General features: G+C 39.6%; 1 protein-coding gene across 10 annotated transcripts in view; it reads right to left on the minus strand.

Moving 5' to 3' along the window:
* Positions 1 to 466: 466 nt before the first annotated feature.
* atxn3 (ataxin 3) overlaps positions 467 to 12,757 on the minus strand; it is an 86,705-nt gene continuing 74,414 nt past the window's right edge. For 2 of the 10 annotated variants that reach the window (XM_048270460.1, XM_048270428.1), the window contains one exon: positions 467 to 1,700. In XM_048270460.1, coding sequence (XP_048126417.1) covers positions 1,641 to 1,700 — 60 coding nt within the window. In that variant the 3' untranslated portion in view covers positions 467 to 1,640. Of the gene's footprint in view, positions 1,701 to 2,372; positions 2,661 to 12,375; positions 12,480 to 12,630; positions 12,708 to 12,757 lie in introns of those variants that run through there. The other 8 variants (XM_048270435.1, XM_048270443.1, XM_048270395.1 and 5 more) reach the window with 8 other exon arrangements.

The raw sequence follows: 12,757 nt of genomic DNA on the forward strand, positions 1-12,757 counted from the left end.
CAATTAAAAAAATTGTTATAATCTAAGCCTTGGCGTTTCTAACACCATTCGAGAAAAGTGAGATGCAAACTCGAAAAAATAATCCAATATGGCGGAGCTAACTCATTAGTTGGTAGTATTGCAGTATTTCTGTATTAACAAATAAGTTCAAGGTTTGTGCCCTTATATTTTGTAAAAGTTAGCGAGAAGAAAGTACTATTAAAACTAAAAACCAAAAAATACATCTGAGCTCATGTACGATCTATCTGCCAGCCGCCTTTCTCCTGTAAAAGTTTGAGTGGGGATGTTCTGTCACATCACCACTCTTGATGACTAATGGAATGCCTCTTGTTCAATCAGCAATTAATAAATAGTTTAATCGGATCGAACTGTTGTATAAAACATTATAACTACACCTGTAGTGAATACAATAAAAACACCATTTTAGTTTTGAAATGTGTGATGCTAATATAATCAAGCACTTCACTTGGATAAAAGAATTTTAATTAGCAGAAACTGTATGGAGTTAATAGAAATGACATCAAGTACCACAAAATCATAAAAATAATGACAAACATTTGATTGTGACCAGTAGATGCAGAAAAAAAACATTGTAAATTTGAATTTAAAAATGGTATGACCTGTTGCATTTTATCAAGCTGCAATATCAAATACATAAAGCATTTCTTATCTGTTGCCATCTGTCAAGCTTTCCTGTGTTAACTTGAGACCTTAACATCAAATTCATCATATCTTTGTACTGTAGCTTGGTTAAATAAAGTTTACATGCGAGCCAACCCCGTGTTCACCACTTTTCTTCCTAAGTAGAATGGTACTTAGATAGATCTGCCTACTTTTATGCTTTGCCCTCATCCATCATACCAAAAAAAGGGGAAAAAAGGCAGAAAAAAAAAAAAAAAATGTTTCAGAATTCTTTGTCAGAAAAACATATTTCTGTGATTAATCATAACAGAACCACACAGTTTGTTAGAAAATCAATGCATCAAAATTCATCTGACAATCAATGCTAACCCCTATTTGGTCAAAATATATCTAAGCATCAATGCCAACCCCTCATTGGGAAGGTAACAGTTAACTGAATGGCTGACCGAACAGTAGAGAATGGAAGAGGGGTACTTTACATATTCCACAGTTGCCTCTTCAAGGTTCAACCCAGCTAACTCAACTACCTAAGACTGTGTTCACTTATATCTCTACTCATGAGAGAGGCCCCGGCAAAATGTCAAATGTTGAGCAAGGCCTCCCTCTATGCTTCCAAAATGAAATGGCTGAAGAAAGAATTTACTCAAAGCAAGGACAAGACCATAAAAAATGACTGTAATTGGGAGGACAGCATAGCAGTACAGGTTTGAGGGACATAAGTGAATTTCCTGTCATGTTACACTAGGCTCTTTATACAGAAACAACTGGTTTTACTGAGACTTGAAAGGTCACCCCCGAAATTGGTTTGTCCATTCCAGCTCTGTTGTCCATCACAATCGGAGTATATTCAGCAGATAAAATATTCTTCCACTGTGTAGAAGTCCATTTATCCATTCTTTCTTTCTTTCTTTTGCACACACAGGTTTAAATCAGAGCGAATCAGCTCCAAATTGCAAACATCAGTTCAGTAAAATAGGTGTAGTCATCAACCTAAGGCGTCAACCATAACTACAACCTTTTACGTCACTCCTTGGCATTTGGTCTCTGCTACTGGCCATCTAAACCGGAGAGGGCAGAAAAAAAATGAAAATCTTACCAAATAGGACAGGAACGTATCTGAAAATGAACACATCTAAAAGAAGAGTCATTCTGTGTCAAATCAGATAAAGTTGTTGTTGCATCGTCTCATATTTTTTTCAACCCTTGTCTATATCATGAATGGGTTCCAAAACAAAGGCCTGTAAAATATTTATGTTCAATTCCTATGTCTTCATCTGGGAAGCAATGCTTGGGCATTAATATCATGTAAAGTACTATTCATAGCCAGCCCAAACTTTGTAGGGTGGAAGACATACATGTTCTCAGTATTACTAAATCTTTACAAGTTTGTATAGACCCATGGCATGCTCATTGATTTTGTACAAGGGCATAGATTTGGAAAAAGAGTGAAAAAAGAGTTATATTACCGGTAGTATAAACTTGTTTTTGTACGCATTTGGCATCATACATTACTTTTTTCTTTACATATAATATTTATGACTGCTGCTAGCGCTAGGCTCCCTAAAAAACAAAAAATGCAGTTTTTGCTAAATAGCTATCTGAACCATTGCACCCAAGATGACAAAATTAAAATTAATGAAAATATGTCTTAAATTGCCGAAATTAAATTTAAAACCACTCTTGTAATACTGTAATGTGTAGGCCTACCTTTATTTTCTTCAAATTACGTATACATTTTTAAAATACATCATATCTACTGTAATATCAGCTAATTACATTTCATAGAAACTGTAAAATTTGTATACATTTGGAAATCCATTACTACCAATGTCAAAAAAATCAGTTCCAGAGAAAACAACAGTGGACATGTTTATTAAGTATTTTACAATGTGTGTTGTATCTTGTTAAGATATTCATTAAGAGAAATCAGGTTTCAGTGTCCCATGTCTAGTGATGTCTGGTGGATGCCAGTTTAAAGGTAGACCATCACTGTCCACTGTTCATTGAGGCCTGTCAACCTGTGAAAATAAAACCAACAATCAAACAGTGTTTAAAATCTGTTTTATAAACCTGCAACAGAAATGAGGCCCCCCCAAAAAAATGTCCGTGGTACATAGCATCAGGCCCGCACAGGAGTACGACACCGTCAAACTATAACCTCCATAATTTCCCCCATTCATTCTTTATGGCGAGTCTTAACAGTACACATGTAATACTCTTTTTGTCCACTGGTGGTTATTTTGGCGCTGTTTTGAGTTTACCATTAAAAACATAATGAAATGTAGGCCTTTCTGCAAATAAGGTAAGATAGGCCAATGATGACTGTGTCAGTGCTCAACATATTCTAAAAGTTTGTCAATTAATTGTTAATAGGCCTAACTTCTATTCAAGTCATATTTCTGGGACTTTCTGGAATAATTATTGGGGGCCAAGCAGCGAAGCTGCGAGGCAACCATTGTGTTTCTCTTTGTTCTTATTATTATTATTCCGCCATGGAAGTCTATGGCAGCCCATAGAACCGTCTGGTCAAAAGTTGTGAAATTTGGCACACTGATTGGGGACAGTCCAATAATTAATTTCACCAAGTTTCATGCCGGCACTTCGAGTGCTCTAGCGCCACCAACAGGCCAAAGTTGGAGGTGCGTTCACGCACGTAACTTCTGACCCGTTGACTCGATTGTCAAAAATGAGGTATCGTTGGAATCCTTGGACCAAGCCGAGTTCAACGCACCATATGACGTCATTTTCCGCCATTTTGGATTTCATCAAAAACACTTAAAATGTATCAGGGGTCACATATTTTCTCTGATTCCCACCAGATTTGACACAGATCATTCTCAGACCAAGCCTCATTCAGCTCGTGCTTTTCGTCTTCGGAAGTATTACCGTTCACCCGTAACAGCCAATCGAAATTTGCGGCAAAGCCGCCAAACAGGAAGTGAGCTCATATCTCAGCAACCCTTGCAGTTATCAAAACCAAACTTGGTAGGTAGACTTATGACCCCATTAGGAGGACACTCAAGTTGGTGACCTTTGACCTCTAGGGGGCACTGTAATTCAGAAACATGCTTTTTGGCCTGTAGCTGCTGTTGTGCTTAGAATTACAATGTACTAATGGTGTCTGGTAATACTCTGGAACATCTTTATGTCGACAGATGGCAAGTTATGACATCAACATAATTGATTTGGCCGCCATATTGGATTTAAATCAAAAACACTAACAAATTTCCCTAGGTCACAAATTTCATCTGATCCTCACCAAAATTGGCACAGACCATCTTCAGACCATGCCTTGTCAATGCATTGATTTCTGTAACAATTGACGGAAGCGTTTGTCCGTAGCATCCAATCGAAATTGGTGGCGAAGCCGCCAAACAGGAAGTGAGCTCATATCTCAGCAACCCTGCCATGTATCATAACCAAACTTACTACATAGATTCAACACCCCATTAGGAGGACACACAAAACATTTGGTGACCTTTGACCTGTAGGGAGTGCTGCAATTAGCAATATTGCATTTTGATCTGTAGTTGCTTGTGTTTTAGCAATCTTTTATTTTTTGATGTGAAACTGATGACAAGATGTTCCATCCAGTTAATTCTAATGCGTGCGTGCAACGGCGGGGCAGGACGGGCAGGGGTGATTAGGTGGGGGGTGGGGGGGTGCTGGCTGGCGAAGGCGGCAGCGGCAATACTCAGCTCTGTTTCAGCCCTACAAAGTCAGTTATGTTTTGATGTGAAAGTTGTTGAAAGTGTTTATCGCGGGTGCCTGCTGAGTTCTATCTTGTCGCCGTAGCTACTCCGGCCTATTCTGCTTGGCCCCTCATTGCTGCTTGCAGCTATATTTTCTATTTTTATTCACTCGTTCAAATGTTCATACAAAGAAAGTTCACACAGTTCACACCACGTAAGTGAAAGTTAGAATGGTGGTCATTTCAGATGTTTTTGCCAGCACTTCATAAAATTCTCATAGTTTGAGAATTTCAAATTATTTGTAGGATATTGCTTGTTCACAATTTGAGCTGTGTATACAAAGACAGAATTCAGAGTTCACAAATTTTGAATAAAATATACTTTTGGGAATGCTGAAGTCTTTTTTATTAGTATTATTTAATTTGAGCTATTTCCATGTTGAACTACATCTTGCATTGATATGGCATGATGGCAATATAAACACAGCTAACAATGGTGTTGCAATAGCCTATGATTAAATGCAATGGATTAATATTAAACTAATGAAGACCGATGTTGTTCACAGCACTAAGCTATTTATGGTTACTGGCATACTTCCCAGTCTCTAGCTCTCTCTTAGAGCCAGGCATAGTGAGCTGGCCCTCTGAAGAAAAAGTTTGGGGACCACTGGTGTAGCTTAACTCTTGGATGCTCTAGTAATGGAGTCCATAAAATTCTACCACACAGGTCTAATGATAATAGGGTGATGTGTGCCTTCCCTCAAGAGGAGGATTTTTTGCACTTCTGGAAGTAGCCATCCCCAACAAATATCAAAATCTGTATTACCTTAATTGCATTCATAAATTTGAATGTTATGTTGTAGATGTTTGGATGTAAGAAACGTTTAGCGTCTTAAGGCTGATTTATGTTTCTGCGTCGAATCAACGGCAAAGCCCCACATAACCCTTTGTGTCGCCGTGTACCCCCCTCCGAGCCCTACGCTGTCCCCTGACGTTCACCTCCAAGAAACTGTAACTTTGTGTCGAGGCGACGCAGACTGCAAGGACTATGATTGGTCAACTCGACCTGTGTGTTGATAGCCAGCTGCTTCAAGCAACCTACTGTGGGTAGTAGCAACATGTTAGTTCGCTGACATAAGGTTTACAAATTAACTCAAACATATGCTGGTTACAATGATGGGGTTACCCAATTGTGCCTATTGCTACTGTTATTTGTGTGGTGTCTTATGTTAGCAAGCGAACTTCCCAGAACTGCCCACAGACTTATTTTTTTGTTACAATAACTAGGTTATTGGGATATACTGTGTCTATTTCTCAATAACTTTTACAAGTTCTGCATGGAGTCGACGAAGAAGCATAAATCAGCCTTTAGTAATACTCTTAAACTAGGGTCCCTTGTTCATATTATAAAACATATTACCTTTGCCCTTCAATCATACCAACTTCTTCATCAGTCAGTTGAGATGACACAACTTCTCAATAAAGTCACAACATTAGATAACTTGTACCTGGACATAAATAAATAGAAAGTCAGTTTAAGTTTTCATGGAGATAAATACCTTGGCATCTTTAATTTAGGGACACTCACCTCAAAAATGGAGAGATCTCCTTTTTATTTGGGATTTAATTGGCATTTGAACGGCAAGATTAATTCCTTTGACTCTCGGACTGATATTTTTACTATTAGGGACAATTATTTATAATATTTCTTTAGGATTTTTTCCTTGTTTAACATGTCGGGAATCCCCCCAGATAGCAAAATCAGATTGGCAGATAGTGGACCGCTGGTGCTCCGCCGGTGGCGTGCCACTTGTGGTCCGTCGTTGTACTACCATCTCTTTAAATTTAACTTGTCATGAATATTAAGAAAAGTTAAAGGAAAATTCCGGTATTTAGCACTTTGAGTCCCTTTTCTGGTTTGTTTTGGATGAACTAGAGTGGTGGACACCGACATTTTGACAATTGGTCCTGTCTCGACTTTTCTGACTTGTTTTGAATCGCCTTTGACTACTCAGAGTGGCTGCCAACAGGCATACTCAAACATGTCCTAAAACAACCCTTAACGTTCGTTTTCAAAACTGTGCAACTCACCGAGTGGTTAGTGGTGTTCGTTGATTATTAAAATCAAATATATCGGCGGAATGTATGATTTCCAGCCGTCTTATTTGCTATTGTGGAACTATTTTTTCAGACACCTCACAACCGTGTATAAACTTCCGCTCAATATTTGAACCTGAAGCATAGACGGTGGCGCAGTAATATCAACGCGCAATGAGTCTTCCTACAGAAATCAATGGGATTTTACAAAATGCCAAATAAAACACAACAGAAACTGTCGTGTTTTCAACAAGGAGCACCCAAGAGCAACAGGGGCAATGAAAAACGTCCTTACCAAGGAAGAAACCTTGGGCAGATCCACGGCTCAAGGGGCTAACCCAACTGCCAGGGGTCTAGTTAGGGATAGTGTGCTGTGTATGTGGGGAGAGGGCAGTGTGCAATATGTGTGTTGGAGAAGCTTCCTCATGAGACAATGTGCTGTGTATTGGGGGGGCAGTGTGCTGTAAGTATGTTGGGGATTAGTGCTGCCGCGATTAGTCGACTTAGTCGACCATGAAAATTAGTCGACGGCAATTTTTTTAGTCGAAGAGTCGTTTTACTATTGACTATTTATTTTTGGTCTCAAACGGCTCATTGTAATGTTATATTAACTCTCTGTTATTAACTCCTTAAAAGTACAATGACTGTCTTTAGATGTTAAACAGGCTACTAAGACGTTGGCAGTCATGTTTTAAACCCCGCTATGCACGCAAACTGTTAATGTCAGCAGCAAAGCTGCAAAGCTGCCTGCTTTCAGCGCAATTCATTAGGCTATTAGGCAGAGTGTGGGGGGAGCTAAGCTAGTAGGTTACACTAGTCCATACTCTGACTAATATAGTATTGTGGAAATTCAAATAAATGAAGTGAAGAGTGTCTCACGTTGACAACGCAACGGCGTGTCATTACTGTAATTCATTCATACAAATCTATATCTATACAACCTATGTGGTAAGACGCGCAAAGTGCCTGTAGCCTACTTGCTTTGAACATGCTGATGTTAGGCTCATTCGCAAAGTCCTCAACTCCTGTCGCCTTTCAAAGTCCAGCGTTTCTCAAACTATGGGCCATGCGGACCAGCACCGGCCGTAACGTGGACACTGCTTGTCCGGAGCCGCGGAGTGAAATTATTCCCGGGGCTTCATCTGATAATTTGCTGCGCAATTGATCAAGGAACCGCGGACTGACAGAAAAATAAAACAAACGTTTCTGCAATCAGTAGGAAATACTTGCTAATTTGATGTTATCAAACATAGAGGCATACAATTAAATGGTGGTATGAGCGTTCATTCAATGCGCGAGAGAAACTGAAACCACTTGATAAAGTTGGTAGCAAAGCTCCAATTCAACCTATTGGAAGGCTATTTAATTATGAAACTACATTTAATGGAACAATGTGGATTTATGCAACTTCCATAAAAACAGAGCACAGACTATAATACACTATCTAGAGCAGCGTTTCTCAAACTGTGGGTCATGAGCCATGGCAGGTGGGGGCTGAACTGGCGTTTTTTTTTTTTCTTATCTGTAGCCTGGGCCCAGGTAGCACCCGATGTGCAATGGACACACTGTGTTATTCACAGGGAAGCGCTCGTGTCAAGGCAGCTAAATTAGTCCCGACCTACATGAGATTTTGAACGTTGTTGTGAGAGTGGTGAATTTCATCAAAACCCGCCTAAAAGCGGCCTATTCTCCTCGCACTTTCTGCGAGAGATGGTAGCTGACCAAAAGGCTGTACTGTTTCACAGCGAGGCAAGGTGGCTTTCCCGAGGTAAAGTGCTGTCGCGCGTGTTTGAGCTCGAATCGCCTCTTCTTGGAGGAAGAGCATGTTTTGAATCTGCAAGCACGTTCACTAATGAACATTTCTTGACGAAGCTGGCCTATCTTAGCGATATATTTGATATATCTTAGCGATACATTTGAGTTAAATGTCCAGTTACAAGGCAAAGACAAGCACCTACCTCACCTAGCAAATAAATTACTGCATTCACCAAAAAACTTGTATGGGACAGGCGCCTCGATCGCGACAGTATTATGCCTTTGAGATTTCTGGCCAAATCGCTGAAACGTCTGATTGGGAGGCACTCTTGTGATCCCATGTATTAAACAGTAGGCCTACATCACATCCCTGCAAAGTTTATTTCAAAAATATTTCCCAACCAGCAGTGCTCAGTATGACTGGATTATGGATCCATTTAATGCAGCATGTTGGTATTTCATTGAATATATTGTACAATGCTGTAAAATGGCCTATGCTTCCTAATATGTTGCTGGAAAACAGAAATATATGTGTTATGTATTTATTTATTATTATATCTGCAGCACCAGCTGATTTTAACTCTGTTGAAGAGGATATATTTAGAACTTGTCATTATTTCAATAAATTTGACAATTTTAAGCTTGACCTACCACTTTCTTAGAGCGATGAGGGACAGGTGGGGCTCGAGAATGCAAAGTGGGGAATGAAAGAAAAAGTTTGAGAACCACTGATCTAGTTTGTTAACTACCACAGTCACGAGTTGGGTCGCGATAGTCTGTTATTTTTAAAAAGTGGATCCCCAGAAAAAAAGTTTGAGAAACACTGATCTAGAGTATTGTATAGTCAAATTTGAATAACGTGGCCAAAACCTTGTGGCATAATTAAATATGTCAATATTCTTTCCATTTGCCTACCAGTGTATGATGCTTGCATGAGGGAAACATACCAAAACTTTGACACCCATATAATTGCTGTTGTTTTGATAAGTATTTATCATGCAACCATGCAAAAGCAATGGAACTATTGTAATTATATTTTACATTAGTAAAGCAGTCCTCTGATGTGCATGTTTTCACAAACTTTTTGTGAACAATGTTAGCACTTTAAACACTGGCTGCTTTGAAGTGCATGTACAATATAGCATAACAATAATAATTGTGATGTGATATAATAATAATTTGATGGGGGGTGGGTTCATGTAGGTGGGCCCTATGACCCCAAAGTATGCCATGACCGGGCCTCAGGTCAAAAAAGTTGTCTATGTCCATGGCAACACTGGCATACAAATAAAGTCTATCAGAGGTTTGACATTAGATCTGAAGGTAGCATTTTAAATAAGTGTTTTTTAATACATAATGTTTTTGAACAGTTTACTTACAGTAATACAGCTTCTAACTAAAGTAGGGTGATATATATTTTACGTTTTCACTTTGAGTTCAAAATAAAACGGACACAACAAAATAACAAACACTTGATTTAAAAAAAAAATAGTCGTTTAGATTAGTCGACTAATCGAAAAATTAGTCAAAAGATTAGTCGTTAGAAAATTAGTCGTTAGTGGCAGCACTATTGGGGATGTGTGTTGGAGAAGCTTCCTGATGAAATATTGTGCTGTGTAGGTAGGGGAGAGGGGGGGTGGGCAGTGTACTGCAAGTATGGTGAAGGGACTTACTATTGCATCATCAACACTGCAGCGCAATACGCATGCATGCAAATTAACTAGTTTGTTCATATCACAACAAAGCCAATCGCGGAGACAAAACTCTTTAAACAGGCAAAGTTATCAGCAGTTAGCAGCATGTATGTAGCCTAGAGCCTTAGCTGGTAAGCTAATGTTAGAACAGCTGGGTTTTTGATGGTTAGCTGTGTCAACTACTTGCGGATAACATTATGCATCAATTCACCTGTGAGATGAAATGTTTGCGCCGCCAACCCCCTTGGATTTCGCAAATGCCCCCACTGTCACTGTACTCAAAGTCCCCAGTAAACAAAGTCCCCAGTGAACAGGTTAATGGCTGCTGTGCAGCCTATACAGTCGTGGAGTTTTAATCGTCAGCTAGACAACTGAACGAAGTTGCCAGCCAGAGTAGCAGCACTGGGGAATTATGAACTAGAACCAGGGACATGACAGGTTCGAGCAAAAGGTAATGAAGAGGTTTATTTTTAACCAAAGACGCTTATCAGCGATTTAGTCCTGGTCAGCATATTTGAACATATCGGCCACTAATATCGGCCGTTTCGCAGATGGCTGATGGCAGCAAAAAAGGCCCATATAGCCTGCCGATATATCGGTGCATCACTACCCTTTTATTGATCAAGTAGCGTGGTAACGACCTCAGAAGCAATTTTATATGGCTTAACACAGCGGAGAAACAGTTTGTAGTCTAGAAAATAAATGATATTATCCACAACACAAGCACTCAAGATTGTTCGGAACAGGGGCACACAAAATGTCTGCACAGCCATCCAAAGCGTTCTGTTTACTGCCCTCGACTTCCATGTGACTTTGAACTCCAATCGGACCGTATAGTGAGCATTGTTTGACATCCATCCTTGTCTGCAGATGTCAGTAATGAGATTAATTGTGCAGAGTCGTGAACTGACTGAAGAAAAGGATATCAAACTAAAACAAGTTAACAGCAATTGGACTTGAGATCTATGAGACTGTGAGAAAGTTAGTGGGAACAAAATGGCAGAAGGAGGAGATAGAGAAGAATATATTCAATCGCCCTGGGCGTACCTTGATAAATATATGTCCTTGTGGATGGTTTGACCTCTGTAGTTTTGTTTGTTAAGCCTATTACTCCAGGCATTATTCTTTACTGGCTGGAAGCAGGGGCGTTGCAAGCGTGAGGGTCATGGGTGTTATAACATCCCCACAAAAACATCCACTTGTCTCGCTGGAGTGAACGCAGTCCATGGACTTGCACAAATAAATTAATTAGTGAGATGATCTGCATCTCCGTTCACCTGAAGTTATGGTTGTGCCAACTCAGTTGCACAAAATGTAATTTCTGAAATGTTTTCTTCATTGATAACATGGGGTATGTCTCAATGAAGGGTAGTGTCAAGCAGTGAAGTCATAGCAGGTAGACAATGTAGGCCATGTCACATGAGCCACACAGAAGAAACCTGAATTTCAAACATTTCCAGGGAGAGAAACACCCCGGACACCCTCCAATATTGTCCGCACCCACACACACACACACTTTTAAAAAGCTTGATTTGAGCTTGATTTGGCTTGATTTGGCTGGAACGTTCAAATAAAGAAATATGGAATCCCAGCAATCTTTGGTCTTTGATTTAATTCATTATTCACCTTATTCCGCGCGCAAACATGGGGCTAGCTTTGCCCACATTGTCTCCGAACTTCCGATTGAGCAGTACATCCATTGCGATTACATTGAGATAACAGAGCTCTATCGAGATGACTGGCATCATATGTTATGGGTCATCCTAAAGTTAGGAACGTTTATTTAGGATTTTGGTGACTTAAGACATTTCTGCTATACATCTTTCCAATCTGAAGTTTGGAAAACACTGACTTTGGAGCGGCTGTTCTGTAATGACTTTCTAAACTAGTTACCATAGTTACCAAACAGATAAGGATTTGTGAGTTTCTCCATACGATACAGCAGCCACTGTCACATTGTCTACCCACTCCGTAGGCCTGAATAGCCTTGGGTAGCGAAGTACAATATTGCAGTCTGACCTCCTGATGGCATTTGTCGTTTTCCTCCCAAGTTAGCCTCTCTATCCTCTTCTGCCGTATCATCCCAATGAAGCTAACTAGACGTAGGCTACTGTAGCTAGCCGACCGGAAGTTTAAAGACAACGTGGAATTTTAAAAAATGGGCGGGGCTGAATAAGGTGAATAGTGACTATGTATATTGATAACCCAATGGAATTAACTTTGTATGAATCTGGTAATTTAAACATAGTAGTAGTTTCTCATGTTGATTGCCATGTTAAGTTGGCACAGCTTCACATGTAGCGCGCTGCTTTTGGCTGTGTTTGCGTAACTTAGCTTGCTACATTTGACTGTGTGGTAGCTTCTGTGTAGTGAAGCTTCATTCATGAGCAAAGTAACTGGTAGCTTAGCTCAGTACATTTTCCAAGTAGCTTGCCCAACACTGGCATTTACCACCAACGTTTAATGAGAAATAATTGAGAAAATTTTACAACATACCTGTTGATTGATCCGTAGCTCACATAGATCACTCTCCATGTAACTCTCCATTCTCCATGGTCTTCTCCGGCAGTGGTTGCTGACTGCTGGGTTAATATTGCTACCTTAATATCATAAAATCTCGAATTTAACCTCGTAACATTTCGACCTTCATGGCCTATATGGGGATTTAAAGACCAATACCGATTTTGATATTTGAGGACTTCAAAAACTGATAACCAATATATCGTCTGATATTCATTTTTAGCAAACACAATGTAACATTTTTCACTAATATTTAGCATATTGAAGAGTTTTGCAGTGGTTGCTGACTGCTGGGTTAATATTGCTACCTTAATATCATAAAATCTCGAATTTAACCTCGTAACATTTCGACCTTTAT

This window comes from Alosa alosa, chromosome 2 (assembly GCF_017589495.1).
Source record: "Alosa alosa isolate M-15738 ecotype Scorff River chromosome 2, AALO_Geno_1.1, whole genome shotgun sequence".
NCBI classification, from domain to species: Eukaryota; Metazoa; Chordata; class Actinopteri; order Clupeiformes; family Clupeidae; genus Alosa; species Alosa alosa.